At 37.1% G+C, this 16,103-nt stretch overlaps 1 protein-coding gene across 1 annotated transcript; it reads left to right on the forward strand.

Annotated features, from left to right (window-relative positions):
- Positions 1-3,423: 3,423 nt before the first annotated feature.
- LOC110646785 (zinc finger protein 10-like) lies at positions 3,424-4,695 on the forward strand. The gene has a single exon (XM_021800329.2). The coding sequence runs from the start codon at positions 3,648-3,650 to the stop codon at positions 4,485-4,487; it is 840 nt and encodes a 279-aa protein (XP_021656021.2). The 5' UTR covers positions 3,424-3,647; the 3' UTR covers positions 4,488-4,695.
- Positions 4,696-16,103: the final 11,408 nt, after the last annotated feature.

Below are 16,103 nucleotides of genomic sequence, written 5' to 3' on the forward strand. Positions count from 1 at the left end.
GCATCGTCCTAAATTAGATGTATCAGAATATTTAAAATCGAGTTTAGAAGGATGATTGATGCTAAGTTTTTCTTGAATTATTTTCTTTTTAATAACATTATTGCTTACAAAAAATTTGTATAATAACTTCATCAGCTGCCTAGCTCTATGGCCTATTGGGACTCTATGGTTAAGTGATTCTTGCTATAATATGAATGGATGAATCCCATTATTACTTGTCATATAATTTTCTAACAAAATTTCAACCAAAACCATGTTTAAAAAAATGGTAATGGTGATGATATTGATAGATTGATGAAATCCCATTAGATATATACCAATTATCTTGCCAATGTGATGTCACATTTGACTCCAATTACCGTGTACATCCAAAAATCCAACTTATAGAGAAGAGCATATTAAATCCCATAATTTAAAATAATGTCCTACTATTGCATAGGAGGCAATAGGTTGACTAACGAAACCCTAATCCACATCATGAATCATTAATTTTTTAATGGATTCTAGTTTTGTAATGAGAAATTTTAGAAGGAGAAAGGATTATATGAAATTTCAAAAGTATATGATTCGGAAATTTGCTCAAGATTTTAAACTCAACAGTGATAATTAAATATAAGGATTGCATTTATTGCGGGTCTTAACCCAACATCTTATGGCATAAGTTGATGACAGTCATGTATTATCGGTGTCCGCATTCCCAAAGACACTCCTCTATTTTTTAAGAGGATTCGCGACATGTCAATCCCTAATAAGATTCTTTGTTTTGCATCGAATTAAACTTAATGCTCCACTGCTTGTGTGAATCCTGTCATTATATATATAAATTTAGATATTTTGTTACGCATTATATTACACGCAAATAATATATAATTTATATTATAATAAAGAAAAAAAAAATTCTTCAACAATACGTGTGAGAAAAAAAAAAAAGAAAATTCCACATGAGATTACCAATTGGACATAATTAATTAATATGGTTAATAAGACTATATTGCAATGATAGAAAATATATAAGATTTAAAGAGGAAATTAATATTGTCTCCTTATACATTTGAATACATGAGATTGATTTGTCTTTGATTTGTCTTGCTTTGTGGAATGGCATATTGAAGATGGAATAAAATTGCTACTGCCTTTTGGAAGGGCTAGTTCTTTCAAAATTAACAAGTCCTTTTCTTTGTCTCACAACAATTGTTTTAATTAATTAATTCCACTAAAATATATTAAACAATAATTTTAATAATTTATAAATTTATTTCGAATATGATGTGGCCATTCAGTTTATTTTATTTAATATTATTGTTGAAATTGTTATTATTAAAAACATAATTTTAAATATTTTAATTATTAAAAAATAATTTAAAATTAAATTTTAATTATTTAAACTATAAAAACACCAAAATAATAAAATAATTTCTCTAAATTATCTTTTCAATAATATCTAAACCTTTTCCTCTAAAAAAAAAAATCTTCAACCTCAATACGAAATGAAGCTTGGGTTCTTTAACGGCTTTTAAGGTAATAATTTTTTTTTTATATAAAATAAATTTTAAAAAAAATCGTCATCCAATTTTGAACAGGTTCTTCATTGGTCCTAGAAGATCAAACAATTACGACCATTCAAATTTATTAGTCCAAAAATTTTATATATTCTGTTTCCTTAGTGCCTCCATTCAATACGTTAACTTGGTGGTTTTGTCTGTTCTCTATTGTCCCATTCAAGTACAATTCCATTTGGAAATTTTCTGATAGTGCTTTTACATAAAGAGCTCTGATTATCTATCTCAGATCTTATGTTTCAGATTCTTAAAAGGGTCAAATTTGTGTAGCTTCTCCTTACAAATTTATTCTTGTAACCTTCAGTGCCCAAGTCATCTCATTATTGAAATCAACTTCTCGGAATTGAAGTTAAACCCAGAGCTCTCTTTCGGCTCTGCTATATGAAAAATAGAGATATTCATTCATTGACTTGTTAATTTGAGACACGGAAGAAATTTAAAACGAAAAGATTCTATACACATTCAATAAACATACAAAAAGATAGGTCTTGACAAACATGATTAAATCAAAGACTAGGCTTATCTTATAGATATGTACTTAATTAATCATTTGTTTATATTATGTATACTTCCAAAAGGAATAATTAGATCATTTTTGCAGTGAGAAATGAGAAACCCCTTTAAGTTGATGAATTGGAAGATTCAAGAAATGACAAATACCTACTGAATTATCATTAAAAATTTGCATGTTTTAATCAAAATCTTTCACAAGTGCTTGTCTTGTCATGATTTAGTCTTCATGGGTAGGTGTTGTCCCCTACTGATCATCTCTACATATTTATAGCAATATAGGCTTTAATTAATATATAATTTTCTAGTTATCTCTAATAATATAGAGAGAGATTTGTTTAATTTTCTTATATGAAATCTCAATACAAGTGGAGAAAAGATGGGCATATAAATATTGCGGAGATGAGACCAGAAAGACCGCTGCAGATTGAGACAATTGTTGGCTGGAGAAAATTAAATTTGTAAATGGTTTAATTATTATTATTATTATTCTTATTCATACCTCATTCTTATTCTTCTGGATGTGTTTGGTACCCATTGAAAAGAGTTTAAAATGTATTAAAGGGCTTTTGGATTGATTTTATATGGTAAAAACATCCAAGTTATAAATATTTTTTTTATGTTATATGATAGTAGAGAGATTTATTAGTTTCATTTATTATATTTTTATTAATTTAGTAAAAATAGATTGAAAAAATTTACAAAAAAATTAACATATTCAAGAAATTAAAAATTATTTTATTTTTATTTTTATTTAAGAGATTAAAAATTAAAAAAAAAAGAAGATAAATGATAGTAAGTAAGCGAGAAAAATGACTTCTCAATTTAGAACAAAAAATTATTTTCCTAAATTTGAAATATATTTTCTTACGAACGAAAAAATAATTTCTTTGCAGTATTTTAACAAAACAAACAAAGCCTATTATGATTAATATTTATAACTTATATTCCAGAATATTTACAAAGATATATATTATGTAATTCCTTTTTTTATATATTAAGAAAAGGGAATAAGCTATTCCTATTGTCTTCACTAATAATTTAATTTATTTTCATTCTTAAGTAAAAAATGGCCCCCCGGCCATTCATGCAACTCTAGTTGCAACCCTGCCCCTAAGCTAGAATAATGCCTTAGAATAAATTAAATGCATATTATGATTCCAGCCAATTGATTATAATCTAATGTCTCCTCCATTATTAATGGCCGTTAGGTCTTTCATGCATGTGTATCAATCACTTTGACAGTTGCTTCTATGGGTCCTAATCTCAAAAAATTTCCAAAATAATACCTCCTAATAGTGACTGTGTATGAAACCAGCTAAATACCAACAGTGTAGCTTCACTGCAAGTACCAAATAATAAGACCTTTTCGTTCCAACTTTTTCCCTTCATCTATAGATTCTCTTGTAGCTTTCATTTATTCAATTTTTGAATACAGGACTGCCCTTCTTCTTTTTCCTCTATATTTACCTCTTGACCTTCCATTAAAGTTTCCCATCAACCAATTACCTGCTGTTGCTGGTTACCTCTTGTTTTCTTTAATTTCCTGTCAATTCTTTCATTTCTAGGAGTACTGCAATGGAGCAAGCTCAATACTTGATGTGGATGAAGAGGAGGCAATTCTTGAATTCGAATTTTCAAGCATGGAAGAACCCAATTATCGATTCTTGGGAAGAGAAAGCTTTTGCTGAAGATGCTTCTGCGACTCTTGGCGGATGCATATGGCCTCCGAGATCTTATTCCTGTAGCTTCTGCAAAAGAGAATTCAGGTCAGCTCAAGCCCTAGGTGGTCATATGAATGTCCATAGGAGGGATAGAGCTAGGCTTAAGCAATCTCTTAGTCCTCAAAATGATGTTTTTCAATATCAAAATCATACCCAAAATCCTCTTAAATCATTTGATTCTCATTTCCCATCTGAGGTTTTCACTTTAGACTCAGGCTCTAGTCTTGTTGCTTCCACTCTTACATCTTCTAGGGTTTCAGCCATGTCCTCTCAAGAAAATTTAAGTGATCATACGTTTGTGTCACCCCATCCTTGTACCATAATTGAAGAAAAGCGTAAAGTATCTCCTCATATCCATGATCTATCTGGGTCAGATTCTTTAGGAGTTAGGCTTCTTGATATTCCAGATTCAAAACTAGAAGTGAAGAATCCAAGGGATTCCACAGGCTTGAATCGTGATGATTTTGTTGAAACTGATTTGTTTATGGGCTTCAATTCTGTTGTTAGCCGAAAACCACCAAGTGGTTCTTATGGTGATTTCAGCTGCAAGAGGCCTAAGGCCACTGCCTTCTTGATTAAACCATGCTCTAGTGATAGATACAATTACCAACCAGAGTTAATTGAGCCTAATTCTACGTCCATGGAAGACATAGATCTTGAGCTCAGGCTTGGTAAGCCACCAAAGGTGAAGTAGAGTGGTGCATGCAATTGAAGTTCTTTAATAAGGAGGAAAAAAAAAATTAATGTTCATCTTAATTTGGTTCTTTTTTTTTCTTTTCTTTTCTTTTCTTTTCCTCTTCTCTAGAATTTCCCCTTTGATCTAAAGAATGACAGGCAAAGGCCTCTGCTGAAATCTTGTATAAATATTGAATTTTGAGTAGAATGAAAAGCTTTTCTTCCAAGATTTTGCACTCAATCCGATGTGTTTATTGCCTGATGAAGAGTTATAAACTATTAACTAGTGTGTATATATATATATGTGTGTGTGTGTGTGCGTGTGATCCAGAAGAAAAAAAAATTAAAGTTCTAATCCATAAATTCTTCTATACTATTATATCTTCATGTGCTAATAAAGATTGCTACTCTTCTGCTGAATTTAAGTTCATTAAATTCTCATACTAAATGGAAATTAAGTATATTTGAAACAAACATTCAAACCATTAATTGACAACACCGCTATGAAGATGGACCTCTGGAACCCAAATCTATCATGAGGTTATGCCCAAAGTGTAAGGAAGCCATTTTCACCCTGAGACGGAAGAGCTTGAGTGTGGGGTTATATAAAAAGAGGTGAAAGAACATGACAGTTAGTCACTTCAGCTACATATACTTGCCTAATGGTCTAACATTACAAGGGACATATCATTGCATGAGTTCCCTCTTCCTTTTCTATATTTCAAAACTTTGAAATGGGTGGCAAACAGAAAAATTCACAATTATTTCAAGAAACATCACCATATCTATGTGAATTCCCTTCCTTTAACTGTATCATTACTATCACCAAAAGCTGCTACTCCTGCTCAGTTTCCCTTCAACTTGAGCCTAAACATTTCTGTCATCGATTCTCATCTACTTTCCTCTGTCTAGACTCTCCAAAAAGTCCACCAACTCCATGGAATCAAATTGAATAAAGAATTACGCAACCGAATATATTAATTTATTACTTACCCACAGGGAAAAAAGAAAATTAAAAAATAAAAATAAAAATTACATGTCTATATCACATCGCTGACAATATTTACGCGTCTCTTGTTTCTACTTTTGTAAGTACGTGTTACTATGCTGGCTATTTCACAGTTTTCACTCTCAAACGACCAACCCTAGTACCCTAAAATTGTCCATAAATAAATAAAGACACTGGAGACCTGTCTGCTTATAGGATCTCAGCACTAGTATCTAAACGAATAGCCATTTAGCCAACTTTTGACATAGATGGTTCTTCCACAATACACGGCGAGTTCTTAGTGTTCTATTCTCGTTTTTTCCCCGTTTCGTGTTAAGGGAAAAAATTGATGAAACATGGCTTTTGACTTCATGGGTACGTAGAAGGAGGAGGAGGAGGAGGAGGGAATAGCTAGCGCTAACACAGAGAATTTGAGTTACCCAACGACATTCAAGATTGTTCTGGTGTTTTCTTGCGTGATTCTTGAGGTGGGGTTTCTTCAATTTTCTAGGCTTTGATAGATACAGGGAGTGACATAAAGGGAAAGTGAGGTTAGTTACTTGGGTTTCTATGAAATACCTGGTTTGTGTAACAGAAGTTAAAGAGAATTGGTTGGGGATTTTGTCTGGTATGGAGGTTAAGGAGTAGCGTTGCTTAGTTATTATGAATCTGAGACAAGACTCAGTGGTGTCTGAGAAGTTGCACATGGGGCATATGATACGTCTGCTTCTGTGTTGCTTTCAAAGATTCAATATATAGGAATATAGAGAGGAATGAGGGATATATTCTCTCTAGCTATCGGCTTTGTTACTTTATTTGGGGTTGTTTGAAAAATGGGATAGTGTTTATATATAGTACATGGTTCTGTTGGTTTCGGTGTATTGTTTAGATTACTTTTTATATCTTTTTTGACAGCTTTTGGCTATTGGGTAGCAGTATCTAGTCTGCTGGATTAGAGAGAGTGTGAGAACTGAGAGGAAGAAATGGCTATGCTAGCTAGTTTTACCTTGCACTTTTAGTACAAATGAACATCTTCATGCAGGAAAAATAGAACTGTACATATGCATGGAATTTGCAGGATATTCTGATATTTGTCTTCCACTTTCTCCTTCAAATTCTCCACATTGCAATGCAGAGGAACATCAGATGAGATAGTCCAATTCATCATCAATTTTATTCTCATCTTCTTTGGAGGGATTAAAATACACAGGATAGTCCAAATGGGTACCATACTCTTTAGGAGATGAGATTCCTAAATATGGGTTGATACAATTTAATTGTTGCCTTTTAATACCTTATTTTTATTGGTTCCTGATTACATAAAGAGAAATTTATATGGCACAGTGGATACCAATTACGTTATGGTCAGTTTAAAGGTAGACAATACACGCTGTTCAGCATTTTCTATTCCGTCTAAGGGTAAATAATATGATTTTAGCCACTAAATCAAAATCAAATCAGATTACGCAATGCAATTCTATTTATGTTATAAATTTAATATTACTTTTCATTTTATAATTCATCTCACTTTTTTTTCAAAATAACCGTAAATTTTACCTCTTCAAACTTGATCATAAAATTTATTATTTCCTTTTCATGAGTCCTTCTATAAATTAAACATTATAAGTTGAATCCAATATCATTACATATATGGGAAAAGATTAATAGTTTATATATGATAACTTTTGATTAAACAGATAACACAAAATGAGAAAATTTTTTGAATCATTTTCTTTTCCCAAGTTGGATTACATAATTGGCTAGCTTGGCTTAGTTACTGTAACACCCCAAATTTTTAAATGTATTATTTTTTGAGTAATATTAATATTTTAATTTTATCTAAATTTTAGGAAATTATTTGAAATTTTTCAGATTTTAGAAATCGGGTTTGATTTCCCAAAAATATAAAACTTTGATAATTTTTAAAAATTAATTTAAAGATCACGTGGCAAAACTAAAAATATATTTGGAGTCTAAGAATTTTTCTGAGTTTTTTAGAATTTTTTCAGAATTTTTGAGCCTCGTTTTTTGTCCCAAGGCAGAGTAAAAATTCAAAATTTTGTATCCTGAATCGGACTGGCCGAATCGAACCGATCGAATCGGACAGACCTTCTTCTCCTTTTTCTTCTGCCCCGTGCATTTCCGTCGCCCTCTCTCTCTCTCTCTCTCTCTCTCTCTCTCCCGTTTTCTCTCTCCTCCCTCCTCTCTAGGCCGTGCCGCCGCCTCTTCAGCCTCCCCACCTCGCCGGCGCGCCGCCCCAGTGCCTCCCCAAGGCCGGCCGTCATCCCAGGTGGCCGGAAAACACACGCAAACTCCTCCCCTGCTCGAGCGCGAAGCTTCAGCTTCCCGGCCGATCTGGCCACCTATTGGGCCGGGTCTTATGTCAAACACCATCTATACCTCGAGAGCTTTCTATAGACACCAAGAACGCCAAAATCTATTGAGCGGTTTATCCAATTTTTGTCCGGAAAATTTTAGCCAATTTCGACTTTTGGGCTAGATTTCTCGCAAATCGTGAACCCCATGAAAAACCCGAGAGTACCAGAGCGCTCCACTCGTCAAGAGCTTCGCGGCAATATAAATTTCAAAATTTTTCGACACCATTTTTCGATGGGTTCTACGAAATTTCGTAGTGTTTTTCCGAGCTTTAAATGAGCTTAGAAAATTTTGTAAAAATTTTTTACTAACCCCCGTATTGTGGGCTTCGTGTAGGCATCTTCAATTTGCGAAAATTCAATAGTTGTCCGAGTCTGTGAATTTCCAGCCAGACAGACCAGCTACCTAAAAAGTCTTGGAATTAGATCAGGATTTTGGCTACCCCACCGTTGTCAGACGTCCCAAGCCCGTCTCCGGAGTTGGAATCGGCATAGGTAAACCCGAACCTTGTTTTTTCATAATTTTCTAGTGCTTAAATGGGATTAAAAATCCATAAAATATTCATGGTAGCTCAGAAAATTATGATTCTTTTTGCATTAGCCTAGTAATATTGCTAAGGACCGCGGGGCAAAGTTTTAGAGTTTATTTAGGTAGTTTTTACAAAAAATGTCAATTATAAGGACTAAACTATAATTTTACATATTGTGATTGATGACTGTTTGGATGGGCCCAGGAGGGGCTGTGTGATATGATTGAGTTGTGGGTGTATGGTTGGTGAATATAGAAGTGTGTTTTAAACCCATTTGCAGGTTGAGTAGGTTCTAGGTATAGGGGAGACTCTGTCGGATTTTCGGCACGACTTAGGACGTATTTGGTCTTTTCTTGGTTTGTATTGAGTCAATTATATTAAATAATTATAATAAAATTGTCAGGTGAGTCGAGACAGCTTTCTTTCTTCGCCCAGCTGCCACAGTGACTACTGTCAAGTCTGTGAGTAAAATACTAATTTTAATTGTAATTTCGATATTATTATATTTTCAAGCATGCCCATGCATCACTTATATGTATGTATCTATGTAGTTAAATAATAGGCATGTTTTATGTCGACACCATATTTTGGCCGATCCCTAAAATCAATAAACTTTGAAACCGATCTCTAACATTGAGTCTCCCTTCGCCAACTAACCACATTTCCGATCTCTCCTCAAAAGGAATCTAATCAATACTAAGTCTCCATATCATCTAAAGTCTCACCGATCTCTCAAACTAATTGTCAAATCCCCTGACCAGTCAATTACATTTTCGATCTTTCTTGTCAAACGAAATTGAACCAACACTAGATCTTTATGTCACCAGTTTTATTACCGATCTCCCTTTTAAAAGGTTTGGAATAATCAAGTTAAGGTTCCAATCTGCTTTAATGATGATTCCGATCTTAAGTATCCAAATTAAATTTCCAATTTTAATCGAGTCCCGTTTAGTGTTGGTTCCCAGCCGATCTCATGCTTATTGTGTTTTCTGATCTCTTACACTTAGATTAATAATCACTTTTAGATGTTGTTCTAATATGCTCAGACAATCAAGTGCTTATGCAATTTAGAGACTTTCCGATCACATCCAATCATTGAACAAAAAGGGAATTTCATTTCATTTCATATTAAAATTTATACAGGTCATTCGGCTGGGGGATCACTCCCAGCCTGATCTATATTTTGTTCGCTCCCTCTCTCACCTTCGGCCTCCTCCTCGATTTCCTCTTCGTCTTGGGGAGCCAGGTCGACCATCCAGGAGAAGTCCTCCTCGGGATAACGCTTCTTGAGCTCGGCCAAGAGATCCCTGTGAGCATTCACATAAGCGCCGGCCTCCCTTGTCACCACCTCTTCTTCTTTCACTTTGAGCTCCTCAGTGAGGTGAGCAACTTCACCGGCCCGGAGCACCTGAACTTCTTCAAGAACATGAGCTCGCTCGGCCAGAATATGAGCTTGCTCGGCCAGGTTATCCTCGTAGAACTTTATCCACCCCTCAATTTCAGATATGTAGTTTTGAGTGGATGAGAGTTGGGATCGGAGGGAAGCCACTTCATGACCCATCTTCTCGACCTCCTTACCCAGGCGGTGAGCCTTCTCCCGGATAATGTGCTGGTTCACCAAGCACTCCACGTTCAGGCTCATAGATCGAGTCAGGATATCATCAAGATTGTCCGGGGACAGCCTATCCCGATCGTCCCGAAGGCAGATGGAGGACCCCAAAACCTTAGCAAAACCCGGGTTCTCTCGAACCATGCGGTTCTTCTCCAGCGAGTGGATCAAGATTTGGGCACCGCGGGAAAGGGTCCTTACAGGAGGTTGGGAAGGACCCCCTTCCGCACTAGAAGCAACTGGAGGAGGTGGAGGCAGCTTTTCTTGGCGAGGAGGAGATCGGACCACTTCTATGACCGACGGTCCCGAAGGTTGAGACAAGCCTCCTTGCATCTCCCCGGGATCATGACTGGGCATTTGAAGCAGCTCGGAATGCTTCATCTCCCGCACTTTTTGGGAGACCTCCCTCTTCCACTTTCGGCTCTCCTTGGAAGCTTTGCCGCTTGCCATACCTGCACAAAGAAGAGGTCAGTGAGATCGCTAAGGTCCAAAGATCTGAGATATAGAAAATATCGATGCCAGGTCAGAGAGCTGAAGCCCGCGATCTTCACCAGTGATCAACTCCATTGTCCAGTGATGCAGTTCGATAGTTACTCTACATCCAAACAAGAGAACTTCTCTCTGGCCGCCTGATCTATCAGCTCCATTACCATCAGGCCTTCTTCCCTATTTAGGGTGATGCGCTTCAGAAGTAAAGGGCCCTGGTGCAGCCAACTGCGAGGGAAGCCCTCAAAGCCGTTCGGAATTTTGCTCCTCAGAATGAAGAAGCAATTCTTCCAATTCTTCAGGGAGGAGGGCAGATCGGTAAAAAGCCCGCAATGTGGCTTCGCTTGGAAGAACCAATACTCGTCGTCCTTTCGACGAGTTAACCTATGTAGTTCGGTGAATACCTTAGCTGTAGGACGGAGTCCCTTAGCTCGGTAGAGGCCTCTGAAGGCTACTAGGATCCGCCACGAGTTCGGGTGAACTTGGGCGATGCACACTTGGTGAAATTTTAAAACTTCCTTGAAGAAGTCATCAAGGGGGAACCGCAGCCTGGCCTTTAATTGTTCTTCGTATACCATGATCATATCGTTCTCCTCGAAGAAATGATCGGCACGAAGATCGCCGTGACACTTAATCAGTTCGTATGAATCAAAGCCGATGTTGTACTCTGGCCGAACGATCGCAGTCGCTTTCTTGCAGGATTGATGGCAGCTCGTCCATGGGAAGATTTTCTCTCCCTGAAGAAGGTACATGCCTTGATGGTGCTGCTTGTCCCCGAGCTGGAACAGAGACCCTAGGAGGTTCAGGTCGCACACTTGGTCCGACCACCTCCACTTCATCAGACGACCACGAGATCTGAATGGAAGGGGGGCTTGCCGCTCTCTGACCCTCAGCGCCGCTCATTTTCAAAGGAAATAGAGAATTTAAACTAAAAGTAGGATCAAAACCCTTACCGGAGCTTGATCGGTGTCGGAAGAACTTGAAAAATCGAGAGAATTTTGGAATCACTCATGGATCTCGAAAATGACATAAGAGAGCAACTGGCTGACCCATCCCCTATTTATACTCGTCTGAGCATTTAATGCTCACAGTGTTCCAGGCGGTGCATCAGTTAGCGGGATTCGCCAGCTTTTCTGACACGTCTCACAAATATTCCAGAAATTCCATAATAAAAGGGATCGGCTAGTTACAGATCGGTGAATTAAGGTGGATCGATTAAGGGTTGTTCAGTTAGGAACCGGATCGGATAAACACATCAGATATTGGAAAATAATCAATGCGATAATAATAAAAATGATAATTGTCAAAATAAAATTTTTTTTCCGAAAAGGTCGGATTACATCATTTAGGCGATCTCTAGGGATCGGATTATATTAAAGGTCGGATTACATCATTTGGGTGATCTCTAGGGATCGAATTACATTAAAGGTCGGATTACATCATTTGGGCGATCTCTAGAGATCGGATTACATTGAAAGTCAAATTACATCATTTGGGTGATCTCTAGAGATCGGCAGTACATCCCATCTAATAAAGACCTATGTCAAAGCCTAGTCTCGTGGCTGAATCAAAAGATGTGTTTGATCAGGAGACCGGCCATCGACATCGGATAGATGTACAGCTCAGATGGGGTGACTATGACTCCCATGAGGATGGACAGTCATCTCCACTGTCATCGACCAGAACCGAGCTATAGTCGGGACGCCCAATGTGGTGAGGAGCCAAATGAACTTCAAGGGGCAGTCACTGATGTTAAGGGGAATATTAACAGTCTTCTCGCCCGAAGTCAGTTCGTCGATTATATCGGTCGAACGATTCGAGATCGACACGATCGAAGTCCTCGATCCAGGTCGGTAAGTTAGTCCGATTCTCTCACTGTCATCAAATGAGGTTATCATAATTTCCCGATCACCGGGATCGTAAATTTTCAGTTGGGGAATAAAAAGAACAATCGGAAAAAGATCAAAAGCCACTATCATGGCCGGGACTACTGCCGGAGCAGTTAGAACAGGAAATGTGAGAAGGAAGAGGAGAAAATCAAATGCGGGGGGGGGCTTCCCGGTTGAAGGTATATATATAGGGAAAATTTGAGCATTTATTGCAAGTAGAAAACGAAGCGGATGCCTCAAAAATCGAAGGAATAAATGCTTTGACTGAACCGGACCGGATGAAGTCGGAAGAGGGGAGCCCGGCACGAGAGAGCGGAAAAGGATCGTGTTAGAAAGATCGGAAAGGAGGGGAGGTCGGAAAACAAAGGGAATAAGACAACTTCCGCTAACTGTCGTCATAATCAGAGCCGAGGTAGTTAAAGCGTTGCATTTAAATCTCCACCGCATGCCCTAATCGCCGTGACATCGACATGTGCCGAGTATGTCATGACAAAGGTTTGTACATCCTAATCTCCACCATTGATCTTACTTGTAAGGACGAGCTCGGAGCCCTTGGATCAAAGAAGAAGACGACAAGACCAGCGCCTTTCACTCCTAGCCCTCGGATCGCCCTTGACAAGAAAATTTTGGGCCGTCAGATTAGAAGAGAGAAAGGACAAATATTCTGGAAGGGATCTCAGCCGTTCGTTTTGATTCTCTTTAATTCCCGAGCCTCAGATCATGTCATTTAAAATCCTAACCTTCCATCTCCCTCAAAATAAATCCTGACCCTTCATGGAGAGCACCCAGTTCCTATAAATACCTGCATGAAAACTGTTCAGGGAGGACGAAAAAAGGGTAGTGACTATAGCGAAAGGACTCTGAAACTTAATTCAGTTCGTTACTCTGCTATTTTTGAGCTTTCATAAGAAAAACTTTTGAAACTAGTTTTCTGAAGTATTTTCTTGCAAAGGGATTTTGAATACTGAAACTCTCCATTTTTAGGTCGTTCATTATCCTATGACACTCTCACTTTCTGTCTTTGTTATCGTTATTTCCACTCCCGTTGTTCAAGCTCAACTTCATTCAAACTCGGTTATAATTTTGATCGGACTACATTTTAGCAAAGTATCCTTCATTTCAAGGCGAACCTTAGTCCTCAAGCTATCAGCCCGTAGCCCTATTACGTTTTGTGATCCCGTAGTTAGTTCAATAGATTCGACTCCCTACAGGTGAGTGCTTATATCGCTGCTTTATCAAGTGCTCATTTTTATTTTACGTATTTCCTTTATTTTTGTGTTTGTAATTTTCACCAAGTTTATATTGCGTTAAAAAAAATGCGAAGAAGGTTATTCCCGAGTTTACTTCTTTGTTAATCAGTCCATTCTTTTAGTTAATCTTCGTTACTTCTAAATGCAAGAGTTCTAGTCCCGAGTAGCGTATAAGTAGTTGGATAAAATGTAGGTAACTGTATCTTAAGTGTTTCTTTAAAAATTGAAGGTCTTAATAATAAGTCAGGAAAATAGTAAAGTTGAATCACTAGGCTAACACAGAAGACGATTGGGTAAGACGCCATAAGGCGGAATAAAACCAAATCTCAGATAAATAAATGGAACAGATCAGGTATCAAAAGGTACTGGCTAGGCGACCACATAGGAGGTCGGTAAAATTCAGTCTGGTATTCCCTGTCTAGTCACGAGGTACCAAGGAGTTAAAAGAAGCCTTATTCCGACCCCCGGCATCTTTGAATGCCAGAACCCTTAGTCTTAGGCTCTTATGATGTGTAGCTGTAATCAAATTTCGAGAGGTCAGAAAAGTCCTTATCCGACTCCCATTAAAATAAAAGAGATCGGAGGAGAGTTCTTATCCGATTCTCACCTAAAAATTTTAATGAATACTTAAAAGAGATCGGATGAGAGTTCTTATCCGATTCTCAAGCCTAAAATTTTAATGAATACTTAAAAGAGATCGGAGGAGAGTTCTTATCCGATTCTCAATCCAAAATTTTAACAAATATTTAAAAAGAGATCGGAGGAGAGTTCTTATCCGATTCTCAATCCAAAATTTTAACAAATATTTAAAAGAGATCGGAGGAGAGTTCTTATCCGATTCTCAATCCAAAAATTCTAATTTTAATCTAAAAGAAATTGGAGGAGAGTTCTTATCCGATTTCCAATTGAAACTTTAATCAAAAAGAGATCGGAGGAGAGTTCTTATCCGATTCTTAAATTGAATTCTAACAAATATGCGAAATAACCCCTTAAACAAAACTGATACGCAACAGCAACTCACTAAGGGCCATCTCATTTATTCGTGTATCTGGGTAACCCAAACTGGTGAAAAATCAAATATTCCCTTTTACCAAAAAGGATTAACATTTCCATTCGAACCCTCCTAACTATTAACTTTAGTTTATAAAGAGCTTGAAGTTAAATCTGCTTACCCTCATTGAGGGACGAGGTGGGGTGCCTAACACCTTCCCCACCCGTTTACGGACTCCGAACCTAGAATCTCTGTTTCTGAAGTGGTTTCATTTTAAATTTACATTCACAAATGGTTTTCTTTAATTTCCCTCAAAATTAAAGTGGCGACTCCTTACTCTTTCCCACTTCGGTGAGTGTTCGTCCAGGCGACCGCAAAACCCCTTGCGACATTTTATATTGCATTCATAATTGTTAAAGTACCATGGATGCTGTTGTGATAATTTGGAGTATTGTGCGTGCATTGGCGTGCGTGTGATATGGTGTTGGCTATGGATAGGACAGGTAGACACGGCTTGAGATTTTTGCTGGAACCCGGTCATTCGGGGTAGACACAGCTTGAGTTCTTCGCTGGGACCCCGATTTGGTTATTTAAGTGGAAGTCCGAGTTGAGTTCTTCACTGGCACAGGTTGGATTAAGAGAGCTGTATAGGGGATCAGCTCCCATATATGTATTGTTTGACATTATCGGGTGTGTGAGCGCTTCAAATTACCTTTTTACTGTTATGATGTGAAAATATTGCCGATATTGCATTTCACTCTACAGGGTACATTAGCTTTAGATAGTTATAGAGATTATGGTTAAAATTGATATTTTACTCTCTTAGTCGAACGCTCACTCCTGTTTAATATTTTTCCAGGCTACAGGAGGATAATTGTTGAGGTTAACCTGCTTTTCTTCTTCGCAGGTCGTTTATTAATATTTGTATAAATCTGTTAACTCTTAGAACTCCGCATGTGTTAGAAATATTTATTTGATTTGGGTCTGTAATATAAATTGTTATTTTGGACCTGTAAACTTATTATTTTATGCATGTTTGTTGGACTTGATGAGGGAGCTAAGCTCCCATTTATTTTTATGTTGTTATAAGTATGTGGAGGGTGAGCTGAGCTCCCCAATTGATTATATATTGTGTTTACAGGTCCGGTGAGTCAAAAACTCCCCGTTGAAAGGTCCATTTTTACGGCCGAACTCTGTCCGGTTGAATTCTTGAAATTGGGTCCAAATAGGCCTTAGAGTTGGATTGAGGAATAGCTAGGCTTACTACGGGCCTCGGGAGTTTTAGGCTGGCCCATAGGTTATGTCGTGACAGTTATATAATTAAAAGTACATCATTCACTTGATACATTTATGTTCGAAATTGATTGCTAATAATATATCTTAGATTTATTTTAATATCAATTCAATTAACAATCGATTTAGTAACTAATTATAAATCAGTTGTCAATAACAACTGATTTAATAACTTGTTTTTGAATTAGTTGCTAAATTTTTAAAAATTAACTATTTTACTAAAA

The sequence above is a fragment of the Hevea brasiliensis genome, chromosome 8 (genome assembly GCF_030052815.1).
Source record: "Hevea brasiliensis isolate MT/VB/25A 57/8 chromosome 8, ASM3005281v1, whole genome shotgun sequence".
Classification (NCBI taxonomy): Eukaryota; Viridiplantae; Streptophyta; class Magnoliopsida; order Malpighiales; family Euphorbiaceae; genus Hevea; species Hevea brasiliensis.

What these genes read in the sequence shown, in the direction of transcription:
- LOC110646785 (XM_021800329.2), top strand. Translation starts at nt 3,648, where the DNA reads ATGGAGCAAGCTCAATACTTGATGTGGATGAAGAGGAGGCAATTCTTG.